At 30.7% G+C, this 18,274-nt stretch overlaps 1 protein-coding gene across 3 annotated transcripts in view; it reads left to right on the top strand.

Moving 5' to 3' along the window:
- Positions 1-18,274, top strand: part of LOC142328826 (tyrosine-protein phosphatase non-receptor type 1-like) — an 81,724-nt gene that overhangs the window by 17,140 nt on the left and 46,310 nt on the right. For all 3 annotated transcript variants that reach the window (XR_012757365.1, XM_075372897.1, XM_075372898.1), the window contains exons 5-7: positions 1,935-2,160; positions 10,558-10,716; positions 13,988-14,214. Coding sequence is in view for 2 of the 3 variants with exons in the window: in XM_075372897.1 (XP_075229012.1) it covers positions 1,935-2,160; positions 10,558-10,716; positions 13,988-14,214 (612 nt within the window). In the remaining variant the exon portion in view is untranslated. The remainder of the gene's footprint in view (positions 1-1,934; positions 2,161-10,557; positions 10,717-13,987; positions 14,215-18,274) is intronic.

The following is an 18,274-nucleotide window of genomic DNA, read 5'->3' as shown; positions in this document are numbered from 1 at the left end:
TTGCATAAATACAGGTAATCCTGAATGTACCAAGTACAGCCAATGTTCAAAGTTATTTAGAAAAGTTTTATAATCAGATTATAAATAAATTTTTCTTTGCAACCTGTGTTAAATTATAGTATTGATTTTCTCAAGCAACAGTTTATCAGATATTTTTAATTTAATTATAATTGTTATGTTTTTATGTTTATAGTCTTTATAAAGCCTTTTTGGTTTATACATTTTAAACAATTTATAGATTTTTTTTAATAACTAACTGTTTTAATTTTTTTAAATTAAATTGTATTTAGAGTTAAACTTCTGCGGTGTGGATTTTGGGTGTACATTTTACCCTTTGTATGCAGTAATATTTTTTTGTTAAACTGTAATTTGTAGGTTATATGTGTAATTCGTATTTTAAATGTTGTATTTTGATTGTTTAGGAAGAAAATAAAGGATTTATTATTTATTACTCTTATTTTATAGTTTCTAGGAGAAAATTATGAACTTTTTAGAAATTATCCTTGTAATAAGTGTTTAGAATTATCCGGAATGATTTTTCTGAATGTTTTCTTTTGTACATGATAATACATCTTTTTGGGGGAGGAAATGTTATTTTCTGATAAAAAACATGTTTTTAAATACAGAAATTATATCATATGCCTGAAAAAGTTAAAAAATAGGAAATTAATTCTCTCCCAGTCACATCTCTCGCAATACAGACTGCCTGCTAATAATAAGCTTGTATTATCTGTTCATTGGAAGTGTTGTTTCATTGTTATTTATTTATGGTTATGTTGAAATGTTACATAAAATAACTGCTACTTTGTCTAGAGAGAGTTGTTTGATTAGAAGCAAGATCTACAAATTAATTGGTTTCCTGAATATTAGTTGATCAATTATATCAGCTATATTTTAAATCCCCGATGCAAATGAATTTAGGATTCCTCTCTGTAAAGAACAATAAAAAGGTAGATCTTACTTAGGCTTAAAAGGATATGTCACAAATGATTAAACAGAATGGTTAAAAAATGATTCACAATTTAAAGTTGAGGATGATGTAAGTGATAAAGCCATGGTTCAGCTTTATCAATGATACATGATTTTTTAAACTTTCAAAGTCTGTGCTTGCTGAATTCCCTGCCAACTGTCTGATATCTGCAAAGAAAATCATTTTCCCAAAATTTTTCACAAGCTTTTGAAACATGAAGATGAAGACTTACTTCTGAAGTGGATGGATAACTGTTGATGTGACGTGGGTCCATCGCTTTTAATTTGAGATTAAATAACAAAGTTTAAGATTTCATCTTAAACTTTGTGAAAGCAAGAAACAAACAACCTTCATTTCTTATGGCAAAAAAAATTCAAAACATGTCTGCAGAAAAATTGATGATGATGTTGATGTTCTGGAAAAGTCCAGTTTTTATTCATTTCACACCTAAAGGTGAAACGGTGAATAGTGAAAATTACTATGAGTTACTGTAGACACTGAAGGCAAAAAACAAGTCCCAAGGGTGAAGTAAACTTTCAAAAAATGTGATTTTGCTTTAGGGTAATGTTTGATCTCATATGGATTACAAAACAATGAGCTCAAGATAGAGCTCTGAACATTTCTGACATGGCTCCAAGAAATTTTCATCTTTTGGCTCACTGAAAGAAGACTATGAGGGAATCAGTTTTTATTGTGATGAAGAGATCATGGAAGTGATGCAAAATTGGCTACCTACCAGACTGAAAAGTTTCTTGAAAGAAATTCAAAAGCTTATTAAAAGTTGAGCTTGGTATGCACTAGTAGGAAGGGATATGTTGAAAATATATGCATATTCATTTAAGTGCAAATGTTTTATTGAATTTCACTTTATTTATCCTCAACAGTTTTTTTTCTTTAATCTGCTAATATTTTTGATGTATTTACTTAATGCTTTATAAGTATTTAATTAATTTTTATTGCGTAGATTAACTGAATTGGAAAGTGGAGATAGTCGTGAGATTTTACATTTTCATTATACAACATGGCCAGATTTTGGTGTTCCACAAAGTCCAACTGCTTTCTTATATTTTCTTGCTGAAGTACGACGAAGTGGTGCTTTAAGTCCTAATGTTGGACCTCCTGTAGTTCATTGTTCTGCTGGAATTGGGCGATCAGGCACATTCTGCTTAGTTGATTCATGTTTGGTTATGGTAAATGTTTAAATATGTTGCATGTTAAAGGTTTCTTCTTACATCCTTTATATACTAAAAATTCCAACTTACTGATATTAAATTTTACTATATATGTATATACTAAAAATATAATTGATAATACACTCTCTTTTCTTAAATCATGAAGCCTCTTTACTCACAGAGATGTAATTTCTTAATTTTTAACTATTTGTTGTTTTTGTTATTTACAGGTTAAGTTAGAAATGCAAGTTAAATACTGCAGTGGTAAGTGAGAATGTGCCCAATTCTAGCCTCCTTTATTGTGAAAAAAATGTTGAATTTGGATGTGTTACCTCGTTTAATTTACTTATATTACCTGAAATTTCATTTCACTTTAAATGAACTTAAATTTTATGTTTACGTAATTTTTTATTTATTTTGTATGTTTGTGTGTTTGTCATGTCTTATGAACCAAATTAGCTGATTCTTTTAATATTTGATTGAGAAGTTCTTCTGATGGTCCTGCTATAAGGATTTTTTACAGCTACCTTAAGTGCAATATTTTTTAAATAAAAAATTAAATTGTCAAAATTGATGATGAGTTTAGGTTATTCTTTCTTTTTTATATATATATATAAACTAGCAGGTTACCCGTCGCGGCCTAGCCCACGCGATACTTGAATTTTAAACATATTTATTGAATGTTTTGGAGTGATGCTTTTGCTTATTATGTTGCTATGTTTAAAAGATGATGTCAGAAATAGATAATAGAACTCCTGTTCTTATCACTCATAATCATCATTATCATCATAGTTACTTGCGGGCTCCCAAAAAAAAAAGTCTACCCTTTTTTCCATCCGAGCCCTCACAGGCCCAGTGCTTTTAAAAATCGACTAATAAATACTAAAAACTTCTTAATCGCATGTTATTTACAGAATTTATTTTAATAAATATTTAAATAATAAACACCATAAATAATAAAAAAAAAAAGATTAAATAACTAATAACAAATAACAAAAATTAATATAAATATTTTAAGTATAATATAAAAATAAAATTATTCTAGAACTTCTTTGTAACTACATTAGATGTTTTTCCTTCTCGTGCCAAAATAAATAAATCTGAAGGGTTGCTGATTCTGGAGCATGCCACATAAAATTGCCCATGTGAAAAACAGTTTTCTCTAACATCAACCCCAGCAACTTGTAATGTTTGTCATTGCAAAACATACTTTAACAGGAAACTGCATTCTCTTAAATTCAAACGGATAGTTTCATGGTATCATTGTTATGCGAGGTTGAGCACAGATTCTCCTTTGGCACACCCAGTGATAATTTTAGCTTCATTAAAGTTTTTTTGAACGGCAATTATACAGTCTTGTACTATTGCATAACTTAGGTGGACAAAGATTCCTCAGTAATGTAATTGGAGCACCAACTTTCAAAGTTAGCACATGTGGTGGAAACCCAGGTGGATTTAGAGAATTGAGAAATTGAACTGGCTAATTAACTGCAAATTTCAATACTGAATTAATGGATCTATATTCCATCCTTTCTGCTTGAAATGATTCCAATAATATTTGATTTATTTTAGCTGCTGTTTCATTTTTTGAAGTCAAAATGGCTGTTTCGCATAGCCAGTCCGTAGATTTGTTTCTGAGGTTTTGAATATCCGGATATATTGTACCTATGAGCTCTTTTAAAGTACTTACTACTATACCTAATGATGCAGGTAAAGTAATTTTTCCTTCAGACTTAGGGAATTTGCCATCTCCTATTTTTAAGGGAAGCTCAGAAAACTGTCCAGCAGTATTGTCTCCTTTTAGATGCACTCTCATATTTTTGGTAAGAGAGAGTTTTACTATATGAGGCCACAGATATGAAGTCTTGATACATGCCTCTACATCTTTAACTCGAGTTCCTCTAGGCACTACCGGTAAAGTTTAAAAAACCTCCAGTTAAAAGGACAGTAACTTCTCCCTTGAGTGCATTTGAATTTCTGAGATCTTTGAGACAGTTAAGAGGGTTATTTTTTTTCAAGGTCCGATGATCGGTCGCGAAATAAAAACCCACACAAAAAATGGTAGTTTTCAGTCTATGTACTTATTTTCTTTATGGAGCATATCTTGCAACTGTTTCACCAATCCTTGTTTGAATTCTGGATAGTTAGAGCATCTAAGTTTAACTTCTTTTCATCTTCACCAACAAAGTATATTTACAAAAATTTAGCCTCTTCCTGAGAATGTGGTATCAAACTGCCATATAAATGGTAAACTTGGCCGTGCACTTTAAAAGTCTCATACAACCTTCTTCAAAAAACTGCTTAGCACCAAAAGATGTCATCTGAAAACAACTATTATATTTTCTATGATCAATAAAGTCATGGTCAGGGTGATCGCCATTTAATAAGGCACATAATGGTTCAGGTGGTGATTTCAAAGTTTCTAGCTGTACTTTTGCAGAATTGCAGCACATGCCAGGTGTTTCACCTTAAAATTTAAGAACATAACAAAACTGACATTTTTATAATCTATATTAGGATCATAAGCCAAACCAAACAGTCTTTTATTTTTCCATGGGTACAAACGATTTTCTGTACGAATCCCTGGAATCTTGCACTCATATCGATTTTGGGATGCTCTATGAACTTCAGCATGATTGCTTTGATATGTAGCTGCAGCGGCTCTATGTACTTCTGGATGCCTATTTTGATAGGCTACTACTGCAGCTCTATGGGCCTCTGAATGAATTTGTTGATACTTTTTCACAGCTACTCTGTTACCTTCTGGGTTGATTTGTGCATACTTTTTCGCTGCTTTTTTTACTTTCTTGTTCTGTCTGTGAACCTCACACGACGCTTTTTATTATTTCCAACAGGAATAGTTGAAGAATTTTGTGAAATGATCGTCTTCTAAATCAGGCAATTATACATCGAAATAACCACTATTAATATTCCTAGTAAGACGCAATCTTTTTACAGGCAATGTGTCAGTACCAAATTTACAATTAAGATTGCAGTTGTAATAAACTTCAAATAAAAATGGAAAAATCTTACCAGCTGCAACTAATTTGCAATAACCACCATAGACTGAATAAATTGACATTTTGCGTACATATTCCTCATAAGTTGGAAAGTTGTCATATTTTAAGATTTATAAGACATATGAGCAAAGTTAATCCAATGATCATCCACGGACAAAATAATTGTGTTTCATACCTCATGGCATCATTCTTAATCACTGAATAAGTGAAACGCAACTGCTTGGAACAGGCATGTAAGATGCAAAATGGAAACAGGCATGTTTCCATCTCCTTTGATAGGTTTAACTGTTTGGGTTTTTAACGTGTCGTTGACAATTATCTTTTCAATTGACATGTTTATTTGCTTTTTGAAACACTACACTAACCTGTTGACTCATAAAAAATCATATGACTTCTTTTTTCTTAAATGTTTATAAATGATCGGTAGGAAGAAGCAACACCAACAAATAAGATCCAGAAGAAATAAACAATAAATAACAACATTAATAATAAATTTAAATTAAAAAATGGAATTATTAATAAATTTTACTGCCGTAATCCATCCATTCAATATTGATTGATGTTCAAACAAATATTTTTGACATAAATAAATCGATACGGAAAATACTATTGATTATTCATTTGAACCTCTTAAAATCAAAATTTCGCAAAATCCTTTCTTAGTGCACATCTACTTAAAGATACGAAGGTACCCTGAACATTTCAAGTCTCTACCTATAATAGTTCTGGCTGTACGATGATTATGAGTTAGTCAGTCAAGACATTCTTTTTTTTTATATGTAGAGATAAATGAAATACAACCTTGCCAGCAATGTGTCTGCAGTTACTTTTCTAGTACTTTCGGTCATTTGACCATCCTCACGAAAAGTTATTCTTCAATTCATCATTAAAATTAAAGGTCACAATTTTTTTATAACAACTGCAACCATCTTACATAACAGAATTGATTAACTTTATATTATGATGACCAGTTGTGATTTTAAATTTATTTTTACGTAATTTAATTTTAATGATTTAAATTGAAGAATAACTTTTCCTGAGGGTGGTTGAATGACCACAAGTCCTAGAAAAGAGACTGTGGACGAATTGTTGGTAAGGTTGTATTTCATTTATTTATATATAAATAATATTATATATCAACTATGCCATGTTTAAAAAACTTATTATTCATTTTTTGTTATAATCATTGCTTAGTATTCAATTTTTATTGTATAATAATATGCAACTTGTTATTCTGTTTAATTTTTGTTTTAACATTATAGAATATTTTGATTAGAAAATTATTTTTAATTAATTATAAAAAAAAAAAAAATAAGCATTTACATATTATAGAAAGTAATTGCTAATTCACATTTGCACTCTATTTACATTCTTACTTTCACCATTGTTTCATATGAATGAATTTTTTTCATATAAGAATTTCTTTAGTCTGATCCATGTTTAAAATAAAAATAAATAAAAAAGTAAAATAAAACATATTTAAAAAAGACTAATCAAAAAAATTGCCTTAAAAAATAAATTAAAAATGCATTTTTATATTTAAACTTTCTGAGTAGATACCATATTAAAGATTAATAAGCTGTTGGTAATTATTTTTAATTTAATTCTGATTTGAATTGTTCAAAATTTAAAGAAGAATTGAAAAATTAGTATAGGAAGGTTAGTCAATATAAATTTTGCCTTTCACAACAGCTTTTTTTTTGTCTTCACTCATTTGACTGGTTTGATGTAGCTCTCCAAGATTCCCTATCTAGTGCTAGTCGTTTCATTTCAGTATACCCTCTACATCCTACATCCCTAACAATTTGTTTTACATATTCCAAACGTGGCCTGCCTACACAATTTTTTCCTTCTACCTGTCCTTCCAATATTAAAGCGACTATTCCAGGGTGCCTTAGTATGTGGCCTATAAGTCTGTCTCTTCTTTTAACTATATTTTTCCAAATGCTTCTTTCTTCATCTATTTGCCGCAATACCTCTTCATTTGTCACTTTATCCACCCATCTGATTTTTAACATTCTCCTATAGCACCACATTTCAAAAGCTTCTAATCTTTTCTTCTCAGATACTCCGATTGTCCAAGTTTCACTTCCATATAAAGCGACGCTCCAAACATATACTTCAAAAATCTTTTCCTGACATTTAAATTAATTTTTGATGTAAACAAATTATATTTCTTACTGAAGGCTCGTTTCGCTTGTGCTATTCGGCATTTTATATCGCTCCTGCTTCGTCCATCTTTAGTAATTCTACTTCCCAAATAACAAAATTCTTCTACCTCCATAATCTTTTCTCCTCCTATTTTCACATTCAGTGGTCCATCTTTGTTATTTCTACTACATTTCATTACTTTTGTTTTGTTCTTGTTTATTTTCATGCGATAGTTCTTGCGTAGGACTTCATCTATGCCGTTCATTGTTTCTTCTAAATCCTTTTTACTCTCGGCTAGAATTACTATATCATCAGCAAATCGTATCACCTTTATCTTTTCACCTTGTACTGTTACTCCGAATCTAAATTGTTCTTTAACATCATTAACTGTTCCATGTAGTTCCATGTAAAGATTAAAAAGTAACGGGGATAGGGAACATCCTTGTCGGACTCCCTTTCTTATTACAGCTTCTTTCTTATGTTCTTCGATTATTACTGTTGCTGTTTGGTTCCTGTACATGTTAGTAATTGTTCTTCTATCTCTGTATTTGAACCCTAATTTATTTAAAATGCTGAACATTTTATTCCAGTCTACGTTATCGAATGCCTTTTCTAGGTCTATAAACGCCAAGTATGTTCGTTTGTTTTTCTTTAATCTGAGGCCTAAAATTGCTTCCCTTGTCCCCCTATACTTTTCCTGAAACCAAATTGGTCTTCTCCTAATACTTCTTCCACTCTCCTCTCAATTCTTCTGTATAGAATTCTAGTTAAGATTTTTGATGCATGACTAGTTAAACTAATTGTTCTGTATTCTTCACATTTATCTGCCCCTGCTTTCTTTGGTATCATGACTATAACATTTTTTTTGAAGTCTGACGGAAATTTCCCTTTTTCATAAATATTACACACCAGTTTGTATAATCTATCAATCGCTTCCTCACCTGCACTGCGCAGTAATTCTACAGGTATTCCGTCTATTCCAGGAGCCTTTCTGCCATTTAAATCTTTTAATGCTCTTTTAAATTCTGATCTCATTATTGTTTCTCCCATTTCATCCTCTCAACTTCCTCTTCTTCCTCTATAACACCATTTTCTAATTCATTTCCTCCGTATAACTCTTCAATATATTCCACCCATCTATCGACTTTACCTTTCGTATTATATATTGGTGTACCATCTTTGTTTAACACATTATTAGATTTTAATTTATGTACCCCAAAATTTTCCTTAACTTTCCTGTATGCTCCGTCTATTTTACCGATGTTCATTTCTCTTTCCACTTCTGAACTTACACAACAAGCTAAAAAAAATTATTTCCTTTCTGATTTAAATGTGATTTAATAGAATATTAGTAGATGAGATATATTGAATATAATAAGGTCTGTATTAAAGATAAACATCATTTTATTATATGGTGCCTTTTTTAAAAATCTGTTCTGTGTTTTATATTTTTTAATGAAAAATAATTGATTTTGAAGATTGAAGTTAATATACGAGTCGTGTTTTTAGTATAGGAGAGTCTGTTTTGTGTTTTAAAATAAAAGCAAAATTGAAAAATATGAACAAATTTTATTACTTATGCATAAAAACTACTTTTATTTATTACATTTCTATGTAGCTTTCTTCAACACATGTTTCATAGCATTTCACTAGCTTCTTCATAACCTTTTCAAGAAATTCTGCTGCCAGTGACTTAAATCACACAGTAATGCAATTTTTCGATTTGTCGTCATAATCAAACCTTTGTCAATTCAAGCTTTCGTTTATGGTGAAGAAAGAGGAAATAATTGTTTGGACCTAACTCAGGGCTGTAAGTAATCTTGTGGGATAATGTCCCGTGTCATCTGTTTTTTTATAGTTCTTCAAAGAATTTTTTTTAATTTTCGCATAACATATCGATATTTGCAGCAGTTCCATGACCACTGAATTCAAGTGAAGAGACACCCTTTTTGTCTCAAAACCAGTAGCTGTAAGCTTCTTTACCAGATGCCGTTGTTTGAACTCCTTCAGTGTAAGTGATGAATGCTATTAGGTTGACTGTTGCTTTGTCTCAACTTTCAAACAAGAAAGCCAGGTTTCATCTCCAGTAACTATATGATCAAACAATTCATCACCATCATTTTCATAATACTGCAAAAATTCATTCGCTGCAACAAGATGTTCTTCCTAGTGAGTGTCAACGAACATCTTAGGTACCTATTTGGCACACAATTTTTTATAGCCTAGTTTTTAAAACTTCATAAATCAGAGATTCTGAAACATCAGATATGATAAACACAATAAGACAATTATGATATGGTGAAGTTGTGGTCTTCTCATATTTTATCAAATTGTTTTATTAAACTATCCAGTCATTAAACCGATGGCCAGTCACAATGTTCTTCATCATGAACGTTTGTTTGTCCTTCTGGAAATGAACAGCACCTCTCACTTTAGCATCATTCATAATATTTAACCTGTAAACATCACCCTGTGAATGTTAGCTGCAGAATTATTCTTTTGCCATAAAAAATCGCATTTCTCCTTGTACTTCACATTTGGCAGGCAGGATCATGAATTGTAGCGCTCATTATAAATGTATGAATATAAACAACAACAAAAAGACTAAACTATTATTGCTAATACCTGATTATTCATTGAAATAACTGAGCTATGCAAGCACCATCTGTTTACATCGTGTATGTAGGTGACAAATTCAAAACGAGCCTTACTTTAAAAAACATGCCTCATATTTGCTAATGGAAATAGTTATACTGTTAAATTAGAAAAACTGGACATAATTCTATGTAATTCCATGGACTAATTGGCATTTTTGCACTAAAAGCCTTTCTGCAGGAGGTTTGAGTGTGAGCATGAAAATTTCAAGCAGTTAATGGTAAAAACTAAAGATTTCTTAAGTGCTAATAACACTAATCATGAAACCTTAAGATCTGAGAAGTTTTTTTCAGGTGATGTATTCAAGAAAATTTATTTTCCAGATAATTTTTTTTTATTAAGTTATAGTTAATGGGACTTCTGGCCTGTAGCTCAATTTTGTGTAAATGCTAGAGAATTCCAGTTTATTTAATAACTCGTTATTATGGTATAACTATTGTTATATGTTGACAGTTTTCATTGCACTTAAATTGAGTTACTTATCAATATGCTTGATTTATAGATTTTTTTTAATTTACCAATTAATTTACATGAGTACGTAGTTTGCATGTTAGATTAATTTTGTTCATAAGTAAATTTTTTTTTGTAGATAAAAGAACGTAAAGATTGTGAGTGGACTAGTGTAAGAGATGTGCTGTTAGAAATGAGAAGGCATCGAATGGGCCTTATTCAAACTGTAGAGCAACTTCGATTTTCTTATTTGGCCATAATAGAAGGATTAAAAGATGACTGGGAATCTGTGAATGATGTAAGTCTAATTGCTTCATTAATTTTATGTTTGTTTAGTGAATTGATTCCTTTTTTTGTTAAACATGAATAATGTTGATTAGATGTTGGCAAGAACCAAATCTATTCTTTCACGGTTTGTTTGCTTTTACACTTCATTCAAACCTCAGGATAATCTGATCACGAATAATATTATATTAAGTTTTATTAATGTTATTAAAATTATAATAAGTAAACACTATTTGTAATACACTTGCTTACGTTATATGCATGGTTTAATCTTTGCAGTAAATGTGTATGGTGTATCAGTATGGCATCAAGTAGTATTTGTATTTAATAGTACAGAGCCATAGAACAGTATTTTGTTAGAGAATGTTGGCTAAAGTTGAAGAATTAAAAGGCTTTTAGTTTAGTTTAAAAGTTTATATGTGAAATATGTATACAGTTAAGGGGGCTTGTCACCATAGATTGCATATTTAAACAACTTTGATAAGACTTTTACATTTACTAAGTTTGCTAATTGAGCAATAATAACCTTTCTCATAATTTGCCCATTAAAATAAAATTTGTTAAACATTTTAGTTTTGGTAGAAATCCCAACACTTTTTTTTATTTGTTTTTAGTTGTTCGGGAAGGTCATTTTTTTAAATTATTATATGAAAAGTTTCAGCATGTAATGATACTTTTTTTAATCTTTAATTTTTAATGATGTCTTGTCATGATTTAGATGGACTGTGGATTGAAAATAAAATAAAAACATTTTCCTTTCTTATTTATATTGTGGTAAAAAAAAAAATGTTCTCAGAAAATACGCCCAGTGTTGCTGATAATTAATTTCTTATGTGGTTCTTATAAATAATTATTGCAATTTTAGTTATTTGGGGAAAATAAATTTTTGTAATTTGAGTTATGCACTTACTGATGGTAAAACATACTAATTACATGCTGCAAGATTTCAAATACCTTTAGAAAGTTTTTATATAAATGCCAGTTGCTCAGTATCTAATTTATCAAGGTATAGCAGTCCAAATGAAGATAGGTAAGGAAGTTGCTTGTATTTAACACCTTTGTCTTTGATTTCAGTTATATAAATATAGAATGTTTTCCTAACATAAATTTAATGTTTATTTATTACAGGATTATGAATGATTATATGATATGTGTTTTCACCATCTGTCTTTTGGAAAGAGATAACTTTTATGCATATTGTAAACTACTTATTATTTAAAAAAGTTTATACTGTCTCATCAGAACTTAAAATACTAAATGAAATCTGTTTAAATTTGGTGAAAACTAATTAAATATATGTTAAAACAAGTAGAATGAAATCTGTTCATGGTATTTTATACTTCTTTGGATTTTCACAAATTACACCCAATTTTGTTAAAAATTTACATCATATAAAATAAAAGTTCAAAATATTTTGCAAATAAAGCTATTTAAATAATTTTTTTATGATTTTTTATTTATATGACTATTTAATAAAACTTAGAATACACTATTTTTTTAAATTTTTTATTTTTTATTCATGTGGTGTATGTTGAAATCTGTTGAAACTAATGAACAATAAGCAGCTTCTCCCATGGCTTAATGAGATGAGGATGATGTTTATATGACATTTAATGAAATGTAGTCTTGAACAAACTCAAGCTGACTACATTCTTGAGTTGTATGGTTAATTTAACTCCAACCACCAAAGTACACTTGTATCCATTGTCTAATATTCAAATCCATATAAAAGTAACTAACTTTTTTTAGGATATGAATCTCAGAACTTCAACTTTGAAAATCAGCTGTTAAACAAGTGATTTGCGACAAGTTTACCACTAGACCAGCCCAGTTGTCTAATTTTTTGTTTGTTATTGATTTATTAATAAACATTCTGTGACGTATACAATGTTTGCTGCTTAATTTTTTGGATATAGAGTTTTTCTTTCTATTGCCAGTAGTTTCCCTAAAAAAAATTGCAATTACATTGAATATATATTGCATAACCAGCTTTGAAAATGATTTGGATTGATCAAAATATTGTCCTACTCTTATTTAAAAATGAGTTTGCAAAAAGGAACACTAAATTATGTAAAAGAAAATAACTAAATAAATAAAAGTGTTTGAACTGATTAATTTATTCACTTATTTGATATGAAATTATTTAATAAAAAGAATTAAAGTTTAACAGTGTTACTCATTTTGTTTCTCATAGAAAGAGGGTGCATTAATCAGATGCTAGTAAAGCATTGGTAAAATTGGTATTAGTCAAAGTTTCTTTCTCTGAAAGTAATGGTGTTCAGTATACAGCCAGTCCCTACAGTCCCTTCACTATATGTAAATATAGTGTAGGACTGAATATCACTTGCATTTTCAATAGTGATTTGCAAGTAAGTATTTAACTCAGAGAAAAAGGGAATGGAAAACCTTTCTTGACTCCTCACTTTCTGGGCAAGGAATGCTTGTTTTCATTGAGAGTGATTTAGCCGTATTTGGAGAACTTCATTAGTGACTCAAGCCAGATGATCACCTACAATGATTATGGTTGTGGTACCTAACACATAAGATTCTATATATTTATTTTATTGTTACCTTTTACTTTTTCTTTTGTATATTATACTCATTAATACAGGTAATATTTTTATTTCAGTGATTGAATTTTTTAAATTCAATCAACAATACATTACAGTTTTAATATTTTAAATTACATTTTTTAAATAATTCAATCTCTACCAGGATCAGTTTGCCAAACTATTTGTTAAAGGAATTTTAATAAAATTTGGAACCTTCCAAATTAGTAGTAGGCTTTTATATGGAAACGTTTTGCATAAAAATAATACTTTTAGTTCTTTAAGATGTTGCCATTGTTAAGGAGTATTGGATGTAGGGTAAAACTGTATGCCTTTCATAACATGTGCTTATTTTGTTAATAGATAATTTGAAGTACAGATTTTTATTGTAAAATAAATTTCCTTAAGAAAGCTCAAGAAGGAACTCAAAATGTCACCTTAACAATTAAAAAAATGCTCCAGAAATTAAGTCCATACTTTCTGAATGAATAAAAAGTATGTTTAGTAGATGGCCTGTTTATATTATATACTTAAATTATTTATCATACTGCTGTTATTAAAATGAATACCGTTATATTTCATAGCTAAAAATATTATAAATATTTTCCAGTTTGGAATAACATTTGTAAAATAAAGTATTTTTTTATAATCTAGCCTCTTTTGTACTTTCATTATTTATTATTTTTTTAGTTAACTGTTTGTTCACTAGAATTAAATTACAATTCGCATTTTCAGAATGAAGTTTCTACAATTGAAGTGAATGCAAATCATTGTGCAACAGTAGAGGATGAGCCACCTCCTCTTCCACCACCTCGAGGAGAATCTCTTGCCATTCAAGTTAATCTACGTCCTTTACCACCCTTGCCTAGCGAATCACCATCGACCAGCTCATCAAGCCCAGTTTCAAGCCGTTCTTCCAGTCCTGAAAATGAAACTGAAAATGGTCCTCTTATAGATAACAGGTTAGTTTCTTTATTACAGGTTACTGTTATGCTTTATTATTGATTTTAATTGAAGTAAATAAATTAGTTGCAGTTAAATCTTTCTCCACAACTATCTTTAAAAAATAACCTTTCTAAATAAGTCCATTATTTCTGAAAATGTAAATAAATTATGATATTGACATTTGTTTGCCGCAAAATGTCTAATGGCTTGGCGTTTTTCATACTGCAAAATTCATTTTTTAACAGACTTTAAAAAAAGGAGTAGGTTATCAATTCGATTATACAGGGTGATTCAAAGAAACGGGAAATTTTGAAAGTTATGTTGGTAGCTGTGGGTGATTGGTACCACTTGATAAGTGGCACCAGCCTCTCTAACCTAACCTGCCATTTAGTTGTCATGGATCCTTGGAGTGGTGCGCAACGTGCATTTGCTATCAAAGCGTTTTACAAAAACAATGAGTGTGGAGGGAGCGGGTATAGAATTTCGCCGTCATTTTAATCTGGGACGGCATGACCGTGTTCCATCAGCACATGCAATTAAAACATGGATATCTAATTTTGAGGAAACTGGTTCGGCAATGAAAAAGAAACCTCCAGGCTGTGAGCGAACCATCCGTACATCACAAAATGTTCAAGCTTTACAAGATGCTGTCACACGAAGTCCATATTGGTCAATCCGTCGTCTCTCAGCATCTTTACAATTGCATAGTTCAAGTGTTCGAAGAATGTTAGTGAAGGACTTGCAATACCATCCATACAAGTTGCAGATCGTCCAGGAACTGAAATCGAACAATGCAGTTGTGCGAGCACAATTCTGTAATGTAATGCTTCAGAAGATAAATGATAACGAAGAGTTTGTTCACGAACTGTGGATGTAAGACGAAGGGCATTTCCACCTCAGTGGATTTGTTAACAAGCAAAATTTCTGATACTGGGCACAAGAAAATCCTACGCAGCTACACCAGCGTCCGTTGCACAGCCAGAAAGTGACCGTGTGGTGTGCTATGTCATCTTACGGTGTTATAGGCCCTTATTTTTTTGAGGATGACTACGGTCTTGCGATTACAGTGCGTCAGCTCGTTACGTAGCCATGCTTGAAACTTTCTTTCCTTTTTTACTTCTTTGCTACTTCCTCTAAACTCCACATAAATATTAAATCTACATGTAATATTTATATAAAATGGTGAAAACTTGTATTATTGTTCCTAATTGCAAAATTATAAATATAAATATTTATATTATGCAATAATAAACTTTAATTTTACAATATTAAATTAATAGTTACATAACAATCTCCCAACTGATATTACCCTGTATGAAGCAAGTTAAATATTGTAATTGTTGAATAAATAATATTCTATAGTTATAAATATTCTTTTCCAAGTACTCGCAAACCTTGTCCAAATGTCTACTTACAATAATGAAACCTATTAAATGGATAGATTATGCTACCTCATCATGTGGTCTATTTAATACCTTATTTGGGTCCAATTCAGACAGGGCGATACCCTCTAAAGTTAAACTGATGAAATGGCTATACAGCTATCAATATCTTTCATTCTAAGATCAGTAGTCTTGTCATCAAATTTTATAAGTACAGCTTCTGGAAATGCTTCTTCCTGGTATATCAAGCTGAGGCGGTGAGAATGTTGCTCTTGCATTTTGTTTGACAAACATTTGTGTAGTAAACTGACATGATGAGCATGACTCCAGGCTTTCATTCCATAAGAATCGACTGTTGTATGTTCTTATTTGTGAGACCCTACATTCTCATTGAGATGTCTCAGTGGAAATATTAGTGGCATATTTCCTTCTCTATTTTTCCTTAAACGATCATTTCTTTCGTGGCAGCTTTCCTGTAAATGTCAATGTCTCATTTGAGCAGTGTGTTTAGTAGCCCTACCCACATTTTAATTATGTAATATATATAATATTAGGTCTTTAAAAAATAGCCGAACTTTATTTTTTTAATTTTTATTATTAATTCTTCAGGATTGGTCCTTGTCCCCTTCAAAGTACTCTCCTCCCCTATTCACACACTTTTCCTAGAGATGTTTACACTTTGTGAAGCAGTCATGGATAGCTTCATTTGAAATGGCCTTTAAGGTCATCAGTAGTCTCAAAACGTGTCCTTTCATCACTGATTTTAATTTCTGAAATAAGAAAAAATTGCAAGAAGCCAGGTCTGGTGCGTACGGAGGCTGAGGGAGAACAGTCATATGATTTTTACCAACAAAACTGACAAATTGAAAAGTTGAGTTGTGTGGGCACGTTGTCATGGTGAAGGAATCATAACTTGTCTTGCCACAACTCTGGTCTCTTTTTGCAGATTTTTTCATGTAACCATTGTAAAATGCCTTGATAGTATGCATGGTTCAGCTTTTTACCCTGAGGCAGGCATTCAAAATGCACAATTCCATTAAAATCGAAAAAACAGAGAGCATCACTTTAACATTGGATTGAGACTGACTTGCTTTCTTGGGGTGTGGGGAGATCCTTCGCCAATCCATTGTGATGATTGAACTTTTTTTGACTCGGATGTCATAGCTGTAAACCCAGCTTTTGTCTCCCATTATGATCCTTTGCATGAATGTTTCAACGTCATTGACTTGTTTAAGAAGTTGCCAACAAACGTCCACTTGGATGTTCTTTTTGCTGTTCGGTCATCAAACGAGAAAAATTGAACATGCATCAAATTGCACCAAAGCATTTGCTGCATGTTCAATTTTTCATTTAAAATGTCATGGCATGATCCAGTTGAGATTCTAAACTCTTCTGCAAGTTCTCTGACAGTTAGTTGGTGATTTGCAAATACCAGATCGTTGATTTTCTGAATGTGGGAGTCATCAATTGAAGTCTGAATGTGGGTGTCATCAGTTGAAGTTGAAGGCCTTTCTGGTTGAGGGTCACCTTCACTGACACACAAAAATATAATACAACAATAAAATGCGACATACAAAAATATGATATAAGAATACTTACTTTATAGATGCTTAGGTACATATATTATTACCAAGTATATGTGCCTTAGTGGACTCAAGATGAGGTATGATCATGAGACGCTCTCTCCTATGTGCTGTTGAGATCCCATTTTACAAGTGGGAATCCCATTTAGCTGCCTATCGGTCAGTTGAGGTACTAACTTAATGTTTAATTTGTGTTGGCTGGCACAGATTTCAAAAATAGTTATTTGTTGTAAACAACAAATTGTAAATCAATTATGTATTTAGCTATACACTTTTAATGATTCTACTTAATGAAAAATTCATTGTCTTATTGCTGAAGATAGTGAGTGTACTCTGTCAAAAGTGTTTGGCTTTGATTTTGACGCACGGAAAACCATGATTGAAAATATGGTAAAAAATGTTTTCAAAAAATTGAATTTAATATTGGAACGCCTAATAAAGTAAAATAGAAATAGGTTTAGGGCAATCTAAACTAAAAATATTTTGATTTTGTCATTCTAATTTGTCTGTTTTTACAACATGATTTTTCTATAATGTGTTGCTAATAAAGTGGAATAAATTTGTTTTGTTTAAATTTTTTTGATCTCATTGCACTATTGGTAATAATGAAATGAAGATATTTAAATGTATGAATGATGTACTTGATGAATACACCATTACAATAACTATTGAAATATATTACACACTACTTTAATAGAAATTATTTGAAGTTAACTTAACATTTATAATCACATGGTTATTACATTTTATAACAGTTTGTTTTCTGAAATACATTAACTACTTCATTTGTGATTGTATTTTGCCATACACTAAAAACATAATGGTTAGAGCTTAAATTTTTAAATTCCTGTCTGATAGTTTCCTCCCTAGCTGTTTTAAGATGCTACATAAATGCTTAAATTTGTTTAATTAAAAAAAAAAATTATGATTAAAATATCCCCTTACATTTTTGTGTTTCATACATTTTATAGCCCGTGGTTTATCCAGCACACCCATTCTACTAATTTTATATTTTTCTCCAGCAGTTAGAAAATAAATGTATCAAAATAAATTGTATTGGCATCACTTCACAATGAATTGATTATATTGTAAAATAATTTGTTGGTGTTAAC

The sequence above is a fragment of the Lycorma delicatula genome, chromosome 8 (genome assembly GCF_047948215.1).
Source record: "Lycorma delicatula isolate Av1 chromosome 8, ASM4794821v1, whole genome shotgun sequence".
Lineage (NCBI taxonomy): Eukaryota > Metazoa > Arthropoda > Insecta > Hemiptera > Fulgoridae > Lycorma > Lycorma delicatula.
The sequence above is the reverse complement of the archived record's forward strand: the minus strand, read 5'-3'. Positions and strand labels throughout refer to the sequence as shown.